The 19798-nt window shown below is 47.5% G+C and overlaps 2 protein-coding genes across 2 annotated transcripts; both read right to left on the bottom strand.

The window, feature by feature from the left end:
* Positions 1 to 564: 564 nt before the first annotated feature.
* LOC110496061 (transmembrane protein 74) lies at positions 565 to 2523 on the bottom strand. The gene is made up of 2 exons (XM_021571711.3): positions 2473 to 2523; positions 565 to 1812 (listed from the first exon to the last, which is right to left on the bottom strand). The coding sequence occupies exon 2, from the start codon at positions 1800 to 1802 to the stop codon at positions 954 to 956; it is 849 nt and encodes a 282-aa protein (XP_021427386.3). The 5' UTR covers positions 1803 to 1812; positions 2473 to 2523; the 3' UTR covers positions 565 to 953.
* A 1344-nt stretch (positions 2524 to 3867) lies between these two features.
* On the bottom strand, positions 3868 to 16160 carry LOC149975509 (uncharacterized). The gene is made up of 4 exons (XM_090206650.1): positions 15518 to 16160; positions 6384 to 6467; positions 6229 to 6262; positions 3868 to 4126 (listed from the first exon to the last, which is right to left on the bottom strand). Exons 1-4 carry the CDS (start codon positions 16158 to 16160, stop codon positions 3868 to 3870), a joined length of 1020 nt encoding a protein of 339 aa, XP_090062776.1.
* Positions 16161 to 19798: the final 3638 nt, after the last annotated feature.

Genomic DNA, 19798 nt, shown 5'->3' with positions numbered 1-19798 from the left:
ATTTGGAGCACCCCTACTTATACCCTCAGTGAACAACACTAAATGAGGATGGATTACAAGTCCACTTAACATGTAGGTAATACATAGACAGGCAAGTCATACATTCAATTACGGCGCTAAGAGGTAAAATAAGTGTGCATCTTGGCAATGGTTAGTGCTACATGCTTACAAAGGCTGGTGAGTATAATCTGATCCTGCATACTGTAAACATTCTATTACTGAACCTGCACTGCACAGCATTATGCTCACCATAAGCAAGGGACACAATGTTTGCGTCCCAGATGGCACCTGATTCCCTAGGAGTAGGTCAAAAGTAGTGCACTAAATAAGAAATAGGGTGCAATTTTAGACACCGACAACAGTTTGTTTGTTCAGAGCACCTTAACCAGCTAACCCTCCTAAGGCGTGTGTGTGTGTGTCGTGTATCATTTGTGTTTTTGAATATCTGCTGTCCAATATCCTAGTGTATTGAGTATTTACTGAGCTACTCACAAACATAACCCTTGTATTATTATTTGTCTTAGCTAAGTATTTGCATTTTGTATGCATAGCAAAAAACAAATATGGACACAATGTGTGTTTGTATTTCCAGTGTTGATCATGCAATTGTCTTTTAAATCTGATACAACATGATATCCAATTTAAACTTTTAAGACACTATATACACAGAATAAACCATTGCTTTGACAAAAATGATGAATCTCATGCTAATAAGATGTTATGGTCTGCACAACACAAACTTATGTCGGAGGGTAAATTCAGCCAATATTTCAAATAATACCCATCCATTTTAGGCAAGGAGCATTCTACATGGGGAATGGAATATTCCCAGTAGGCTACATGCATGAAATGCACAAATCAAAGCAGCATTATCTTAAGACACCATTGGTAAGAGTTGCAGAGGGACTTTCTGTGATAGAGATTAGTCCGTGTCTTTACAATTGTACATAATGTCAATTTAGGACCTCTTCCAAATCTTCCACAGACAATTGGGAGGGGACATTAGGTGGGTTTGAGCCCCCTCTTAAATTGATAGAGCCATATAATTGTGCAGACTGTTTGGAGTAGGTGAAGGCCCTTCTCCTCAACATCTCCCCTTTCCACAAAGACACCATGAGCAGGGTGGAGAGGACCACACCCCCGAGGGTGAGCAGGCACAGCCCTGCTATAACCCACCGATCCAGGTGAACCCCTACCAGGGCGTTCTCCCTCTCCAGTCTCTCCATCTCCCGGGCCGACACACTGTCCGGGTTCACTTTAACTTCCCGGGGAACAGTGTAGGAGATGGCTACTAACGAGATTCCAGTCACCAGGCAAGTGACAGCACTTATGAAACCGTAATCCGCTGATTTCCCCAAGGCTTCGGATGTAAACTCATTGTCTGACAACATGGACAGTTCCGGGACACCGTCGTGGAGTTCGTCGAAGGAGCTGTGACTCAGGCTTCCGTTGTTGATCCTTGTGGACTGCTGCGGACTGTTCTCCTGTTGTAAATTGAAATCCTCGCATTTGCGTGTGAAAGATGTCTCCAATTCCTCTAGACAACATACGGTTCTCTCAGCTTCTGCTCCCCGCTGGCTGATTGCGCCGGGCTGCCCGTCTCCGGAGGCAGTTGGCCATTGTCCTGAATCCGCGCAGGCAGTCTCCCAATTCCCCGAATCGCAACGATGCTCGTTGGAAAGTGACTTTTTATTGATGCGTTGGTAGTTTGAAGCCCATGGGAGGCTTTTTGTGGGATCTGACCGACTGTCCTCTTGATCAAAGCAGAGGGGTTCTAAATCAGCTATTTGAAAATTTTCCATTTCCAGCTCGCTGTAAATACAGATAATGAACATGCAGGCATATTAGTTCACAACTGCCAGCAGCAGCACACATGTGTAGAATATTGCTAAGAAAGTGGATGTCCCGGTTCATTAATTCAAATGAATGTTCATTTAAATCGCTGACACACTTCCCAGACAATTAATAGTACGCAAAGTTACATTTAATTACTCGAGCATGGTGGATTATTTTCGACCAATAGGTACCTACCATAACAATAAATACCTTGTCGCACCGGTATCCAATTACAAAATGTAAACATCCCCCCAAAATCGATATAACATCTCTAAATCTGGTTTAAGTGCAGTGCAAGCATATCTTTTACTTTTGAATTTAGGCAATTGCAACATCTAAAAAAGCATAAGACTGAGACAAATTAATCTAATGACTTCTTGGTAAAAATGTTCCTAATCCTATCATGTATCCAGGATTAACAAACGTTGTATTTTGCACAACGCTCTCTACAAGGAGAGTTGCTTTACCAAAACACGTTAGCGGTTCATAGTTCTCTCTATCGGTATAGCCGAAACAACCATAAAATAAGTGAATTGCAAAGCCTACGCATCCTCGTTCACAATCTCATTATTAACAGTAGAGGGAAATATGTCTACTCAAATGGTAATTTCTAATTATCAGTTCTATTGCATATACCTTTTGTTTTCCCCGAATATTTCTGCTGGTCACCTCCCCGTCCCTTGCTTCTTCTATTGCTTGGATAATTAGAGAGCGAAGGCTTTGACAGACCCCTCCCACGCGCAGGGCTCAGGCAGGCTGCCTGACGCGGGGACTGAATTCACTTCTGTAGGCTATTTCTCAGCACATTTATACATTTTTCACAGAACAGAACAGAGCACCGACGAGTCAGATGAGGGAAACCTCGCACCGCATTATGAGAAACGAAGTGCATATTGTTATAACATAGCTCCATCACACTCCTTGGTCAAATAGTCCTTACATAGCCTGGTGGTGTGTTTTGGGTCATTTTTCTGTTGAAAAACAAATTATAGTCCCACTAAGCGCAAACCAGATGGGATGGCGTATCATTGCAGAATGCTGTGGTAGCCATGCTGGTTATGTGTGTCTTGAAGTCTAAATATCTCACTGATAGTGTCACCAGCAAAGCGACCCTACACCATCACACATCCTCCTCCATGCTTCACGGTGGGAACCACACCTGCAGAGATCAGCCGTTCCCCTACTCTGTTGTCTCACAAAGACACAGCGGTTGGAACTTGATAGCCAGTTTCATCATAGTGCTTGATGGCTTTTGCAACTGCACTTGAAGGAACTTTAAAAGTTCTTGATATTTTCCAGAATGACTCAAATTCATTAAAAGAAGGAAATTCCACAAATTAACTTTTAACAAGGAACAACTGTTCATTTAAAAGCATTCCAGGTGACTCTACCTCATGAAGCTGGTTGAGAGAATGCCAGGAGTGTGCAAAGCTGACATCAAGGCAAATATAAAATATATTTTGATTTGTTTAACACTTTTTTGCTTACTAGATGATTCCATGTGTCATTTCATAGTTTTGATGTGTCACTATTATTCTACATTGTAGAAAATAGTAAAAATAAATAAAAACCCTGGAATGAGTAGATGTGTCCAAACCTTTGACTGGTACTATATATATATATATATACTGTATATACAGTATATCACAAAAGTGAGTACACCCCTCACATTTTTGTAAATATTTTAGTATCTTTTCATGTGACAACACTGAAGAAAGGACACTTTGCTTCAATGTAGAGTAGTGAGTGTACAGCTTGTATAACAGTGTAAATTTGCTGTCCCCTCAAAATATCTCAACACACAGCCATTAATGTCTAAACCGCTGGCAACAAAAGTGAGTACACCCCTAAGTAAAATGTCAAAATTGGGCCCAAAGTGTCAATATTTTGTGTGGCCACCATCATTTTCCAGCACTGCCTTAACCCTCTTGGGTTATGGAGTTCACCAGAGCTTCACAGGATCCCAGCATCTCTTCTCCGGACCGTACCCCTCCCAGTCCACGAGGTACTGAAGGCCCCTCGCCCGACGTCTCAAATCCAAAATGGATCGAACGGAGTACGCCAGGACCCCCTCGATGTCCAGAGGGGGCGGAGGAACATCCCGCACTTCAGCCAGAGCCTGTCCTCTGGTGCAAACCCCGGGGCCTCACTGCGGTTACGGTCTGCGGCAACTTTCTGGCACAGTATGGCGCGCTGAAGGTAGACGTGGGCGGCCTCCCAGGTTTCCTTCCTTCGCCGGAGCCTCGATCTGACTCGGTCTAAAACCATGGAGCCAGAACCGGCTGATACCCTGATACACATTGAAAGGGAGAAAGGTTAGTGGAGGAGTGGCGTAGTGAGTTCTGGGCCATCTCTGCCCAGGGCACGAATTTCGCCCACTCCTCCGGCCGGTCCTGGCAATAAGACAGCAGAAACCTACCCATATCTTGGTTAACTCTTTCCACCTGCCCATTACTCACGGGGTGAAAACCTGAGGTAAGGCTGAACGAGACCCCCAGACGTTCCATGAACGCCTTCCAGACCCTTGACGTGAACTGGGGATCCCGATCAGACACTATATCCTCAGGCACCCCATAGTGCCGGAAGACGTGTGTAAACAGATTGTAAGGCCGTAGGGAGACCGGGCAAAGGGAGGAGACAACAGGACTTACAAAATGATCCAAAATGTAACTTACCTCTGGGCAGGTGTCTAGGAGTCTTGCACTGGGCACACACTGAGCAGGAGGAAACATAAATTCTCATGTCCTTAGCTAAAGTGGGCCACCAGTACCTCCCATCAAGAGCGCACCGTCCGACCTATCCCAGGATGACCAGAGGAGGGAGACGTGTGGGCCCAATAGATCATTCGGTCACGAACAGCAGACGGAATGTACAGACGCCCAGCTGGACATTGAGGGGGAGAGGGCTCTGCACGTGACGCCCGCTCAATGTCCTCGTCCAGCTCCCACACTAACGGCGCCACCAAACAAGAGGCTGGGAGTATGGGAGTGGGATCCATGGACCGCTCCTCTGTGTTATACAGCCGGGACAGTGCGTCTGCCTTCACGTTTTGGGAGCCTGGTCTGTAAGAGAGGGTAAACACAAAACGGGTGAAAAACATAGCCCAGATTCAGTCTCCTCGATTCCCTGATGTACTCCAGATTGTGATGGTCAGTCCAGATGAGAAAAGGGTGTTTAGCCCACTCAAGAGGCCGACAGCCAACAGCTCCGGGAACCCTACATCATAGTTTCACTCCGCCGGGCTGAGCATCTTCAAAAAGAAGGCACAGGGGCGAAGCATCAGTGGCGTACCCGAGCGCTGAGTGAGCACTGCTCCTATCCCAGCTTCGGATATGTCCACCTCCACTATGAACGGCAAACAGGGATCCGGATGAGCCAACACAGGAACTGAGGTAAACAGATCCTTCAGGTGTCTAAAAGCCCTTTTCGCCTCAGCTGACCACTGCAAGCGCACCGGGCCCCCCTTTAGTAGTGAGGTAATGGGAGCAGCAACCTGACCAAAACCCCAGATAAATCTCCGGTAGTAGTTGGCAAACCCTAATAATCGCTGCACCTCCTTTACCGTGGTGTGAGTCGGCCAATTACGCAAGGCTGCAATGAGATCACTCTCCATCTCCACCCTTGACGTGGAAATCCGATGCCCCAGTAAGGAGACGGACTGTTGGAAGAACAAGCATTTCTCAGCCTTGACTTACAGGTCATGCTCCAACAGGCGACCAAGCACTTTGCGCAAAAGGAACACATGCTCAGCACGTGTAGCGGAGTATATCAGAATGTCATCCATATACACCACTACACCCTGCCCGTGTAGGTCTCTGAAAATCTCGTCCACAAATGATTGGAAGACTGATGGAGCATTCATCAACCCATACAGCATGACTAGGTACTCATAATGCCCTGAGGTGGTGCTAAATGCTGTCTTCCACTAGTCTCCCTTCTTAATACGCACCAGATTGTACGCACTCCTGAGATGCAGTTTAATGAAGAAGCGCTGGCTGTGCATTGACTCAATCGCCATAGTGATAAGAGTTAGCAGGTGACTATACCTCACTGTGATTTTATTGAGACCTCGATAATCAATGCACTGGCGCAAACCTCCATCCTTCTTCACAAAAAAAGAAACTCGAGGAGACGGTTGAAATGGAGGGCTGAATGTACCCTTGACGCAGGGATTCAGAGACATATGTCTCCATAGCCAGTGACTCCTGGGAAGTGCAGTGTCTACCAGGAGATTTATCACACAATCCCCCCGTCGATGGGGTGGTAATTGAGTCGCCTTCTTTTTACAGAAGGCGATAGCCAAAGCGGCATATTCTGGGGGAATGCGCACGGTGGAGACCTTGTCTGGACTTTCCACCGTAGTAGCACCAATGGAAACCCCTAAACACCTACCTGAGCACTCTCGTGACTACCCCGTGAAAGCCCTCTGTGGCCACGAAACAGTGGGGTTATGACAAGCTAACCAGGGTAGCTCCAGCACCACGGAATACGCAGGAGAATCAATAAGCAAAATACTAATCTTTTCCCTGTGACCCCCCCTGTGTTACCATACTCAAAGGAGCGGTGGCCTCCCTGATCCATGTCACGCTCCTCCACCTCCATGGCTGAGGTACCTTCCCCTGCTATCTTCACTGGTGGTCAGAGATTGTCACAATCGTGTGTATAGGTGGCAGGGACGTCAGGCTCACGATAAGTAAACTTGGTAAAGTGAAGTAATTTAATAAAACAAAACATAACTCCAAAACCATAAATGCAAATTAAACAAATTGTGTACGAGGACCCGTCGCGCACCAAATACAAACAATACGAAACTGAACATAAAACAATCTCTGACAAAGTCATGATGTAAAGGCTTTCCTCCTCTTCGTCTGAAGAGGAGAGGCGAGAAGGATCGGAGGACCAATATGCAGCGTGGTAAGTGTCCATGGTTCTTTTAATAAGAAATACTTAACATGAACACAACGGATACAAAAACAATAAACGTGAAACAAACGAACGAAAACCAAAACAGTACCGTGTGGTGAAAGACACGGAAACAAACACCCACAAACAAACAGTGAAACCCAGGCTACCTAAGTATGATTTTCAATCAGAGACAACTAATGACACCTGCCTCTGATTGAGAACCATACTAAGCTGAAACATAGAAATCCCAAAATCGTAGAAAAACAAACATAGACTGCCCACCCCAACTCACGCCCTGACCATACTAAATAATGACAAAACAAAGGAAATAAAGGTCAGAACGTGACACGATGGGAAACAGAGGGTTAAATACACAACAGGTAATGAATGGGATTGAAACCAGGTGTGTAGAAAGACAAGACAAAACCAATGGAAAATGAAAAATGGATCAATGATGGCTAGAAGACCGGTGACATCAGAGCTTGATTTGGCCTCCAGAGGCTCTGCAATTGCGCCACACCCTCCATATGGAGCCTCCGACCACATCTTCGGATCATACTTTGGCTCTTAAGCCTTGATCACACTGACAATGCCACTGCATTTTGGTACATCAGAAGTACATTCATTTCCAATGGAGCGCTGTGTTTGCCTTGCAGCATTGCGTTGCAGAGGCAGTTGCAGTGCGTTCTGTGTTGTGCATTTGTTGGATTTGCATCAAACTGTTTGAGTAGACCGGCTTGATTGAAATGGTAGCAGAAGGTGAATGTTGAACTTTTGTTGCACACATATCCAGATATCCATTTTACTGCCCCACCTGCCTTGAATGACTGGTCCCCACTGAAAATAGCAGTCCAATAATCTATCCTATTCTTGAATCTACATGTTTATTTGTATCAAATACAAGTATCACAATAGAGAGGGTTACATTTTAAAGAATGAATCCTCTATGAATAAAACAAAATTGTTGGCTAGTAAAATATTTCCTATTGGCAATGATTGATAATTATATAATTTATATTATATATTATTATTTTTTCCCATAGTAAATCGTTATGGATCCATTCATATATTTAAAGTCCCTAAACTCTGCAAGAGTCTATTGTCCTGCTGATAGTTGAAATAAACATCTGCATTTTGAAAGAGTATTTTAATCATTATTTTATTAACGAAAGCATAAAGATGTTAATAAAGAAATACTGTACAGTGTATTTATTATCTGATATTTTGCGGTTGCATGATGTTTGTAGTTAGAAATGCAAAACTTTAGAGTACATAATACATTGTCCGTCTGATCGTCTGGCCTTCCGTTTGGCCAACTGGCCGCCTGGCCTGCCGCTTGGCCGTCTGGCCGTCCGTCAGGCCGTCCGTCTTTCCGTCTGGCCGCCCGTATTTCCGTCTGGCTGTCCATCTTCCGTTTGGCCGCCCGTCTCTCTGTCTGGCCTTCCGTCTTTCCGTCTGGCCGTCAGTCAGAAAATCGTCAGTCCACATGTCAATTGAAATTCCCCCATTGTATTTATTCAGGCAAGAAAAGATGTGTGTGGTGGTAAATTAGGGGTGCGTTTGCAAAGCGTCAACCTCAGCTGTCACTTTCACTAGCTAGCCATACAGACAACCAGCTAACTAGCCATCAAAATGGATATTAGAGTAATTTGTGTTTATCTACTGGGCTGAGGTCATGGTTTGTCGTGTTTGCAAGGTACAGATATTCATAGGCTATACATTGCCTCAACCTGTCCGTCACCACATCCAATGACTCCCCGTTATTGTTTGAAATGTTTGAAGAGTAGATGAAATGCTTCATAGGCATCAATATTCTCATGGGCATCCTCCGTCTACCCAAAGGCACATTTTTTTAAGGAGAGAGTCCAGAGGAAACAGGTGTGTGCGTATTGCGCAAGAGACAGAGGCTACAAATTGGAAGCTTATTATGCAAAATCCTTCATTCATTAGCTAAATATAAGGCTAATACCACATTGGATGTATTACCTGAAAGAGGTAGGCTAAGACTCCTCGCTCTCTCTCTTTCTCTCTAATTCAATTTGCTGTATTGGCATGACGTAACAGTGACCATTTACCAAAGCTTATTCTGGACATTTACAACATTAACATAATTCAATTAACAATAATAAATATTGTAAACGGAACAACAGTAACAACAATAATCAAGGGTCAAAATAACCATACATTTAACAATAACTGTCATGTATTGTCATGTTGTGTGTTTCTGTCCTTTCCCTTCACCCTGTCTCCCTCTGCTGGTCGTTGTTAGGTTACCTTTTCTCCCCCTCTTTCCCCCAGCTGTGCCTTGTCTCCTCCTAACTACCCATTCACCCCGTTTCCCACCTGTTCCCTTTTTCCCTCTGATTAGGTCCCTATATCTCTCTCTGTTTTTGTTCCTGTCCTTGTCGGATTCTTGTTTGTTGTGTTTCATGCCTGAGCCAGACTATCGTCATGTTTGCTGTAACCTTGTCCTGTCCTGTCGGAATCTGCCGGTCTATCTGAGCCTACCTATGTTTGGTTATTAAAGAAGCTCTGTTTAAGTTAGTTCGCTTTTGGGTCCTCATTTACTCACCGTAACAGAAGAATCCGACCAAGAATGGACCCAGCGACTTCGGATCCTCTCCACTCAGCCGTCGAGATCCAGGGAGCGATGCTAGGCAGACACGAGCAGGAATTGTCTGCTGCTCGACATGCCGTTGAGACCCTGGCCACCCAAGTCTCCAACCTCACAGAACAGGTTCACCATCTCCGCCTCGATCCACTGGCCACTTCCAGGGCTTTCGAATCTCCGGAGCCCAGAATCAATAACCCGCCGTGTTACTCTGGGGAGCCCACTGAATGCCGCTCGTTCCTCACCCAGTGTGATATTGTGTTTTCTCTCCAGCCCAACACTTACGCCAGGAGCACTGCTCGTGTCGCCTACGTCATATCTCTCCTTACTGGACGGGCTCGTGAGTGGGGCACGGCAATCTGGGAGGCAAGGGCTGAGTGTACTAACCAGTATCAGGACTTTAAGGAGGAGATGATACGGGTTTTTGATCGATCTGTTTTTGGGGAGGAGGCTTCCAGGGCCCTGTCTTCCCTATGTCAAGGCAATCGATCCATAACAGACTACTCTATTGAGTTTCGCACTCTTGCTGCCTCCAGTGGCTGGAACGAGCCGGCTTTGCTCGCTCGTCTTCTGGAGGGTCTCCGCGCAGAGGTAAAGGATGAGATTCTCTCCCGGGAGGTTCCTTCCAGCGTGGATTCCTTGATTGAACTCGCTATTCGCATTGAGCGACGGGTTGATCTTCGTCACCGAGCTCGTGGAAAGGAGCTCGCGTTCTCCGTTGCCCCCCTCTCCGCATCACTACCATCTTCCTCTGCCGGCTCGGGAGCTGAGCCTATGCAGCTGGGAGGTATCCGCATCTCGACTAAGGAGAGGGAACGGAGAATCACCAACCGCCTCTGTCTCTATTGCGGTTCTGCTGGTCATTTTGTCACTTCATGTCCAGTAAAAGCCAGAGCTCATCAGTAAGCGGAGGGCTACTGGTGAGCGCTACTACTCCTGTCTCTCCTTCAAGATCCTGCACTACCTTGTCGGTCCATCTACGCTGGACCGGTTCGTCAGCTTCCTGCAGTGCCTTAATAGACTCTGGGGCGGAGGGCTGTTTTATGGACGAGACCTGGGCTCGGGAACATGACATTCCTCTCAGACAGTTAAGGGAGTCCACGGCCTTGTTCGCCCTGGATGGTAGTCCTCTCCCCAGGATTCAGCGTGAGACGCTACCTTTAACCCTCACTGTTTCTGGTAATCATAGCGAAACCATTTCTTTTTTGATTTTTCGTTCACCTTTTACACCTGTTGTTTTGGGCCATCCCTGGCTAGTTTGTCATAATCCTTCCATTAATTGGTCTAGTAATTCTATCCTCTCCTGGAACGTCTCTTGTTATGTGAAATGTTTAATGTCTGCTATCCCTCCTGTTTCCTCTGTCTCTTCTTCACAGGAGGAGCCTGGTGATTTGACAGGGGTGCCGGAGGAATATCACGATCTGCGCACGGTGTTCAGTCGGTCCAGGGCCACCTCTCTTCCTCCACACCGGTCGTATGATTGTAGTATTGATCTCCTTCCGGGAACCACTCCCCCCCGGGGTAGACTATACTCTCTGTCGGCTCCCGAACGTAAGGCTCTCGAGGATTATTTGTCTGTAGCTCTTGACGCCGGTACCATAGTCCCCTCCTCCTCTCCCGCCGGAGCGGGGTTTTTTTTTGTCAAGAAGAAGGACGGGTCTCTGCGCCCCTGCATAGATTATCGAGGGCTGAATGACATAACAGTTAAGAATCGTTATCCGCTTCCTCTTATGTCCTCAGCCTTCGAGATCCTGCAGGGAGCCAGGTTTTTCACTAAGTTGGACCTTCGTAACGCTTACCATCTCGTGCGCATCAGGGAGGGGGACGAGTGGAAGACGGCGTTTAACACTCCGTTAGGGCACTTTGAATACCGGGTTCTTCCTTTCGGCCTCGCTAACGCTCCAGCTGTCTTTCAGGCATTAGTCAATGATGTCCTGAGAGACATGCTGAACATCTTTGTTTTCGTTTACCTTGACGATATCCTGATTTTTTCACCGTCACTCCAGATTCATCTTCAGCACGTTCAACGTGTCCTCCAGCGCCTTTTAGAGAATTGTCTTTTTGTGAAGGCTGAGAAGTGCACTTTTCATGCCTCCTCCGTCACATTTCTCGGTTCTGTTATTTCCGCTGAAGGCATTAAGATGGATCCCGCTAAGGTCCAAGCTGTCATTGATTGGCCCGCCCCTAAGTCACGCGTCGAGCTGCAGCGCTTTCTCGGCTTCGCGAACTTCTATCGTCGTTTCATCCGTAATTTCGGTCAGGTGGCAGCTCCTCTCACAGCCCTTACTTCTGTCAAGACGTGCTTTAAGTGGTCCGTTTCCGCCCAGGGAGCTTTTGATCTCCTCAAGAATCGTTTTACATCCGCTCCTATCCTTGTTACACCTGACGTCTCTAGACAGTTCGTTGTCGAGGTTGACGCGTCAGAGGTGGGCGTGGGAGCCATTCTTTCTCAGCGCTCCCTCTCTGACGACAAGGTCCACCCATGCGCGTATTTTTCTCATCGCCTGTCCCCGTCGGAACGTAACTATGATGTGGGAAACCGCGAACTGCTCGCCATCCGGTTAGCCCTAGGCGAATGGCGACAGTGGTTGGAGGGGGCGACCGTTCCTTTTGTCGTTTGGACTGACCATAGGAACCTTGAGTACATCCGTTCTGCCAAACGACTTAATGCGCGTCAGGCGCGTTGGGCGCTGTTTTTCGCTCGTTTCGAGTTCGTGATTTCTTATCGTCCGGGCTCTAAGAACACCAAGCCTGATGCTTTATCTCGTCTCTTCAGTTCTTCAGTAGCCTCCACTGACCCCGAGGGGATTCTCCCTGAGGGGCGTGTTGTCGGGTTGACTGTCTGGGGAATTGAGAGGCAGGTAAAGCAAGCGCTCACTCACACTCCGTCGCCGCGCGCTTGTCCTAGGAACCTTCTTTTCGTTCCCGTTCCTACTCGTCTGGCCGTTCTTCAGTGGGCTCACTCTGCCAAGTTAGCCGGCCACCCTGGCGTTCGGGGTACGCTTGCTTCCATTCGCCAGCGTTTTTGGTGGCCCACCCGGGAGCATGACACGCGTCGTTTCGTGGCTGCTTGTTCGGTCTGCGCGCAGACTAAGTCCGGTAACTCCCCTCCTGCCGGCCGTCTCAGGCCGCTTCCCATTCCCTCTCGACCGTGGTCTCACATCGCCTTAGATTTTGTCACCGGACTGCCTTCGTCAGCGGGGAAGACTGTTATTCTTACGGTTGTCGATAGGTTCTCTAAGGCGGCTCATTTCATTCCCCTTGCTAAGCTTCCTTCTGCTAAAGAGACGGCACAAATCATCATCGAGAATGTTTTCAGAATTCATGGCCTTCCGTCAGACGTCGTTTCGGACAGAGGTCCGCAATTCACGTCTCAATTTTGGAGGGAGTTTTGCCGTTTGATTGGGGCTTCCGTCAGTCTCTCTTCCGGCTTTCACCCCCAGTCTAACGGTCAAGCAGAACGGGCCAATCAGACTATTGGTCGCATCTTACGCAGTCTTTCTTTTCGCAACCCTGCGTCTTGGTCAGAACAGCTCCCCTGGGCAGAATACGCCCACAACTCGCTTCCTTCGTCTGCGACCGGGCTATCTCCTTTTCAGAGTAGCCTCGGGTACCAGCCTCCGCTGTTCTCATCTCAGTTCGCCGAGTCCAGCGTCCCCTCCGCTCAGGCTTTTGTCCAACGTTGCGAGCGCACCTGGAAGAGGGTCAGGTCTGCACTTTGCCGTTATAGGACGCAGACTGTGAGGGCTGCTAATAAGCGTAGAACTAAGAGTCCTAGATATTGTCGCGGTCAGAGAGTTTGGCTCTCCACTCAGAACCTTCCCCTTAAGACGGCTTCTCGCAAGTTGACCCCGCGGTTCATTGGTCCGTTCCGTATTTCTCGGGTCATTAATCCTGTCGCAGTTCGACTTCTTCTTCCGCGATACCTTCGTCGCGTCCACCCGGTCTTCCATGTCTCCTGTATTAAGCCCGTTCTTCGCGCCCCCGCTCGTCTTCCCCCCCCCCCCCCATCCTTGTCGAGGGCGCACCCATCTACAGGGTCCGCAGGATTTTGGACATGCGTCCTCGGGGCCGTGGTCACCAGTACCTCGTTGATTGGGAGGGGTACGGTCCTGAGGAGAGGAGTTGGGTTCCCTCTCGGGACGTGCTGGACCGTGCGCTGATCGAGGATTTCCTCCGTTGCCGCCAGGTTTCCTCCTCGAGTGCGCCAGGAGGCGCTCGGTGAGTGGGGGGGTACTGTCATGTATTGTCATGTTGTGTGTTTCTGTCCTTTCCCTTCACCCTGTCTCCCTCTGCTGGTCGTTGTTAGGTTACCTTTTCTCCCCCTCTTTCCCCCAGCTGTGCCTTGTCTCCTCCTAACTACCCATTCACCCCGTTTCCCACCTGTTCCCTTTTTCCCTCTGATTAGGTCCCTATATCTCTCTCTGTTTTTGTTCCTGTCCTTGTCGGATTCTTGTTTGTTGTGTTTCATGCCTGAGCCAGACTATCGTCATGTTTGCTGTAACCTTGTCCTGTCCTGTCGGAATCTGCCGGTCTATCTGAGCCTACCTATGTTTGGTTATTAAAGAAGCTCTGTTTAAGTTAGTTCGCTTTTGGGTCCTCATTTACTCACCGTAACAATAACAATAAGCATAGAGGACTTGTGCAGGTTGGTTGGTCTGTCAGACACTGTGCCTCATCTTATGGCGGGGAGGAATGTAGTGCTGCCAACCCACAGCTCTCTGCGTCCTCCCCTAACAGGACTGGTAGCCTACTCTGGTCAAATTTGGAGAAACGATACTCTCTAATACTCTCTAATTGTTTTTATATTCTTTCAGGAAATGCAGCTCGGTTTCGGGTTATTCTGTGGTGCAGTGGTTGCACAGCCTGTCCTCTACAGAAAGACATATTTTCAAATCAAATCAAATCAAATTTATTTATATAGCCCTTCGTACATCAGCTGATATCTCAAAGTGCTGTACAGAAACCCAGCCTAAAACCCCAAACAGCAAGCAATGCAGGTGTAGAAGCACGGTGGCTAGGAAAAACTCCCTAGAAAGGCCAAAACCTAGGAAGAAACCTAGAGAGGAACCAGGCTATATGGGGTGGCCAGTCCTCTTCTGGCTGTGCCGGGTGGAGATTATAACAGAACATGGCCAAGATGTTCAAATGTTCATAAATGACCAGCATGGTCGAATAATAATAAGGCAGAACAGTTGAAACTGGAGCAGCAGCACAGTCAGGTGTACTGGGGACAGCAAGGAGTCATCATGTCAGGTATTCCTGGGGCATGGTCCTAGGGCTCAGGTCCTCCGAGAGAGAGAAAGAAAGAGAGAATGTGTCTACCTTTCATGTGTCTACCTTTCTCAATGGCAAGGCTGTGCTCACAAAGCCTCTATTTTGTCAAGGTCTTTCTAAGGTTTTGATCAGTAACCATGGTCAAGTAGTTAGCCACGGTGTACTGTTGATTTAGGGCCAGATAGCACTGCATTTTTCTTTGTGCTTGTAGTTTTGTTTGACTGTGTTGTAATTTGGTTTATACTGATTGATTGGATATCTGGTCCTGAGGCGTCAGTGTGTTAAGATACCATTATAGGCTATTAGTAGGACAATAGACTCTTGCCAACACCTCTCTGTATTTTGATACTTTGAGCAAGGCAATTGATCAGCATTAAAAACTTTGTGGATGGGGCCTCCCGGGTGGAGCAGCAGTCCAAGACACTGCATTGCTGTCACGATAGTCTAATGAATTAACGGACCAAGGCGCAGCGTGCGTAGAGTTCCACATGTTTATTAAATGAAACTCACAAAAACAATAAAGAGTAACGAAACGTGAAGCAAATACAGTGCTCACAGGCTCCGTGCTCACAGGCAATACACAAAAACAAGATCCCACAACAAACAGGTGGGAAAAGGCTGCCTAAATATGATCCACAATCAGAGACAATGATAAACAGCTGCCTCTGATTGGGAAACATACCAAGCCAACCTAGAAATAAAGAAACTAGAATGCCCACCCTAGTCACACCCCGACCTAACCAAAATAGAGAATAAAGGATCTCTAAGGTCAGGGCGTGTCAGTACCCCTCCCCAAAGGTGAGGACCTCGGCCGCAAAACCTGACTCTATAGGGGAGGGTCCGGGTGGGCATCTAGCCTCGGTGGTGGCTCCGGTGCGGGACGTAGACCCCGCTCCACTCGCGGATCCGCCCGCTTCGGTGGTGACTCTGGTGCGGGGATCGGCGGCGGAAGCGCCGGCCCATGGATCGTCACCGGAGGAACCGGACCGTGGATCGTCACCGGAAGCTCCTGCCCATAGATCGTCGCCGGAGGAACCGTGCCGTGGATCATCGCCTGAGGAACCGGGCAGTGGATCGTCACCGGAGGAACCGGGCCGTGGATCGTCACAGGAGGAACCGGGCCGTGGATTGTCGCCGGAGGAACCGGGCCGTGGATCGTTGCCAGAGGAACCGGGCCATGGATGGTCGCCGAAGGAACCGGACCATGGATCGTCGCTGGAGGCTCCAGACTGGGAACCCTCGCTGGAGGTTCCGGACTGGGAACCCTCGCTGGAGGCTCTGGACTGGGAATCCTTGCTGGAGGCTCTGGACTAGGAACCCCCACTGGAGGCTCTGGACTGGGAACCCTCGCAGGAGGCTCTGGACTGGGAACCCTCACTGGAGGCTCTGGACTGGGAACCCTCGCAGGAGGCTCCGGACCATGGATTATCACTGGAGGCTCCGGGCCATGGATCATCACTGGAGGCTCTGGGCCATGGATCATCACTGGAGGCTCCGGACCATGGATCCGTCTCTGGAAGATCCGGACCATGGGAACTGTCGCTGGAGGCTCCGGACTGGGAACCGTCGCTGGAGGCTCAGGACTGCAGACCGTCGCTGGAGGCTCTGGACTGCAGACCTTTGCTGGAGGCCGGGTGCGTGGAGCCAGCACAGGACGTACCGGGCTGGGGAGATGCACAGGAGGACTGGTGTGTGGAGCCGGCACAGGACGTACTGGGCCATGGAGGCACACTGGAGACACAGTGCGTAGAACCGGCACAGGATGTACTGGGCCGTGGAGGTGCACTGGAGATCTGGAGCGTAAAGCTGGCACAACGTGTCTTGGACAGATGACAACCTTCGCACGACAAGTGCAGGGAGCTGGCACAGGACGTACCGGGCTGTGGAGGCGCACTGGAGGTCTGGAGCGTAGAGCTGGCACAACGTGTCTTGTACAGATGCCAACCTTCGCACGGCAAGTGCGGGGAGCTGGCACAGGACGTACCGGGCTATGGAAGCGCACTGGAGACACGGTGCGTAGAACCGGCACACATTGTACCGGAACACTGGCACTCTCCTCAAAGCTAGTGCGGAGAGCTGGCACAGGTGGCATCGGATGGCTAACAAGCTCTTCAGGGCGACTGTCTTGCCTCTCCAGCCAAACCAACAGCTCTCTCTCATCATTCTCCTCAACTTTCGCCAACCACTCCTCGCTCAATCGATCCCAATATTCCTCCCCGGTCTCTGACTCACCCCTCAGCGTCGCTGACCACCCCGTGTGCTTCCCCCCAACTTTTTTTTTGAAGCTGCTTCTTGGGCCTACGTCGTGGCCGCGAACCCCGGTGTCGATGCTGTCCCTCCTTCGCTGCTTCCTGCTGCTCACAGGCTCTGTGCTCACAGGCAATACACAAAAACAAGATCCCACAACGAACAGCTTTAAATTCTTTATTATCCAAATGTTTATAGCGCATGTGGGCGACCTCATGCAACCGCAAAATGTCTGATAAAGCATATACTGTAGAGTACTGTATTCCTTCATTAGCATCTAGTTCCCCTCTAGGTTTCTTCCTAGGTTTTGGCCTTTCTAGGGAGTTTTTCCTAGCCACCGTGCTTCTACACCTGCATTGCTTGCTGTTTGGGGTTTTAGGCTGGGTTTCTGTACAGCACTTTGAGATATCAGCTGATGTACGAAGGGCTATATAAACAAATTTGATTTGATTTGATTAGAATGATTTCATTAATAAAATTATTATAAAAAATACTCTTTGAAAATGCAGATTTTTTTTGTTATGGATCCATAATGAATTACTATGGGAATAAATATCACTGAATGACAGAAATATTGGAATAAAGTAGTTGATTACTGGAAAACACTCTTTCAAAATGAATGGAAGAGACAGCATTCAGAGGTCAAGACAGCACTACTCTGAGACAAGCATGGGGACTGGTCTTGATAAATAAACAAGATTTTCATTTTCACTACACAGATTACTACACAGATCCTACACATAACGTTAGCTAGTGAGCCAAGCAGCTAACATTTCCTAGCTAGTGAACAGGCCGTTTAACTTGGAGTCTTTTGTTTAGACGTGTAGGTAGCTAGCTAAACAATTAACCTTAATCCCAATCAATAGAGGAGTAGCAATACAAACCGATTGTCATAGCTTTCTGACAAAATTAGAAATGTATCATTTTTGAAAATGAAGCTAGACTCTTACCCATGTGCAGTACATGGATAAACGCTTCACAGCAGATTGAAACCCCTTTCATTAAATAAGACGTCCTGTGACGTTTACATTTTGTTTGTACAGCTTGCTTGGCCAGTTGTGTCAAGTCACTCTGGTTCACACTGACTGTGTGCAATGCCATAAGAATCATCAGATCTTTCTCCCTCTCTGTCACGAATGCCATGGTTGCCTTAAGTTTGAAGATGTAATCTTCCAGAAGGTATTTCTGCCCCCAAATTTTCAAATGTGCATTAATGCCTCTCCTGTGAAGTAGTGACGTGCGACTTATGCCTAGTTTCCTGAAACTAGTCACATATTAGATGCTACAGACAGAAGTTGGCAGATCTGCTGTACCGACTTCAGACGAGTTCCAATACAAAAAAACCCGATAATCTCTAGCTTAAATGTATGAATTTTTATGTGGACCAAAATGTAGATGGCTGTGCCGTACAGATTGCAAAACAGTTGGGAAGAGATTGTGATGTGCCGATTCCATGGTACATGGTTTATGACCTGATACTGTACACAAAACAAGCCTTGATTGAAGTATTTCAATTTCAATTATTATACATAATTATTGCCACCAACAAAATGTTATGTATATGGGTCATATAACCATCTCAGGTCTGCAGATTTGGCTGTGAAGAAACAGAATCATTAGATCACTTATTCTGGCATGTAGCTTGTTTCTGGTCACAGGCTCAGGAATGGCAGAAATACATTTACATAAAATGTGCTCCTACATCTGCATTGCTTGTTGTTTGGTGTTTTAGGCTGGGTTTCTGCTGATGTAAATAGCGCTGTCACGACTTCCGCCGAAATTGGTACCTCTCCTTGTTTGGGCGGCGTTCGGCGATCTAAGTCACCGACCTTCTAGCCATCGTTGATCCTCTTTTCATTTTCCTTTGGTTTTGTCTTGCCTTGTATCACACCTGGTTCCAATCCCATTCATTACCTGTTGTGAATTGAACCCTCTGTTCCCCCTCATTGTCCTTGTCGGTGAATGTTTGTTTGTAAGCATTGTGCAAGATATGTTGTGGTGTGCGACAGGTTTTTATTAAACTGCTCCGTTTATACCAAGTTCGATCTCCTGCGCATGACTTCCCTGCCACCAGCACGCACCCTTACAAATACATTTGATTGATTGATTGATAAAACGAAGCCTACAAATAGCGCTGTTGGGAGATTTGGAAAGCCATAGTCAATCAAAAATATAATCACATTTTTAGTAAAAATATTCACCTTTAACTTGACATCTGTAGATACTATGTGTTGAGGAAGGTTCTGAATTTACAGTTAAAAATATATGGCACATGGAAATCATAAGAGGGCGGTTTATGAAGATAAGTGGGATGGACTGAGAGTAGCTGAGGGGTGGGTTTAAAAGCTCATGCTCTATAATAGTTATGACTAACAACACAATATATAACGTATACTGTATGTGTTTGGGTACTGTCTATACGGATGTGATGTATGTCAAGTAACTGTATTCTTGTAACTGCTGTGAAGAGAACAAAAGTAAAATGTATGTATAACAAAAAAAGATAAAGCTGTAAAAACAAAGTTGATTTGCTCTCTGTCCTCTCTGTCCTTTCTGTCCTCTCTGTCCTCTCTGTTCTCAGCCAGTTGTAGTCACACTGGAAAGTGCTACTCTCTCTGTAGTCATACCTGCTTGTCTCTCTGTTGGTGTCCTCAGTGAGTGTGATCATCATACTGCCCTGTCTCTGTCGCTTCATGCAGTATAGTCATACCGCCCTGTCTGTCCCTGTGTGTGTCCCTAGCCTGGAGGTGACTGTCCAGAAGAGAAGCTAGGGGCCCATGTCGCCAGAGCTGCTGAGTGGAGAAGACAGGAGAGGAGTGTTCCTTCATTAGGCATGAAACAGAAGAGAAATTGAGTGAAACAGCGAGATTAAGATACCTGAACTTTTCCAATAAGAAATGCACATTTTCATTTTTCTTTGCA

Source organism: Oncorhynchus mykiss, chromosome 18, assembly GCF_057628025.1.
Source record: "Oncorhynchus mykiss isolate SJ-2025 chromosome 18, ASM5762802v1, whole genome shotgun sequence".
NCBI lineage: Eukaryota > Metazoa > Chordata > Actinopteri > Salmoniformes > Salmonidae > Oncorhynchus > Oncorhynchus mykiss.
This window is presented reverse-complemented; position numbering and strand designations above follow the sequence as displayed.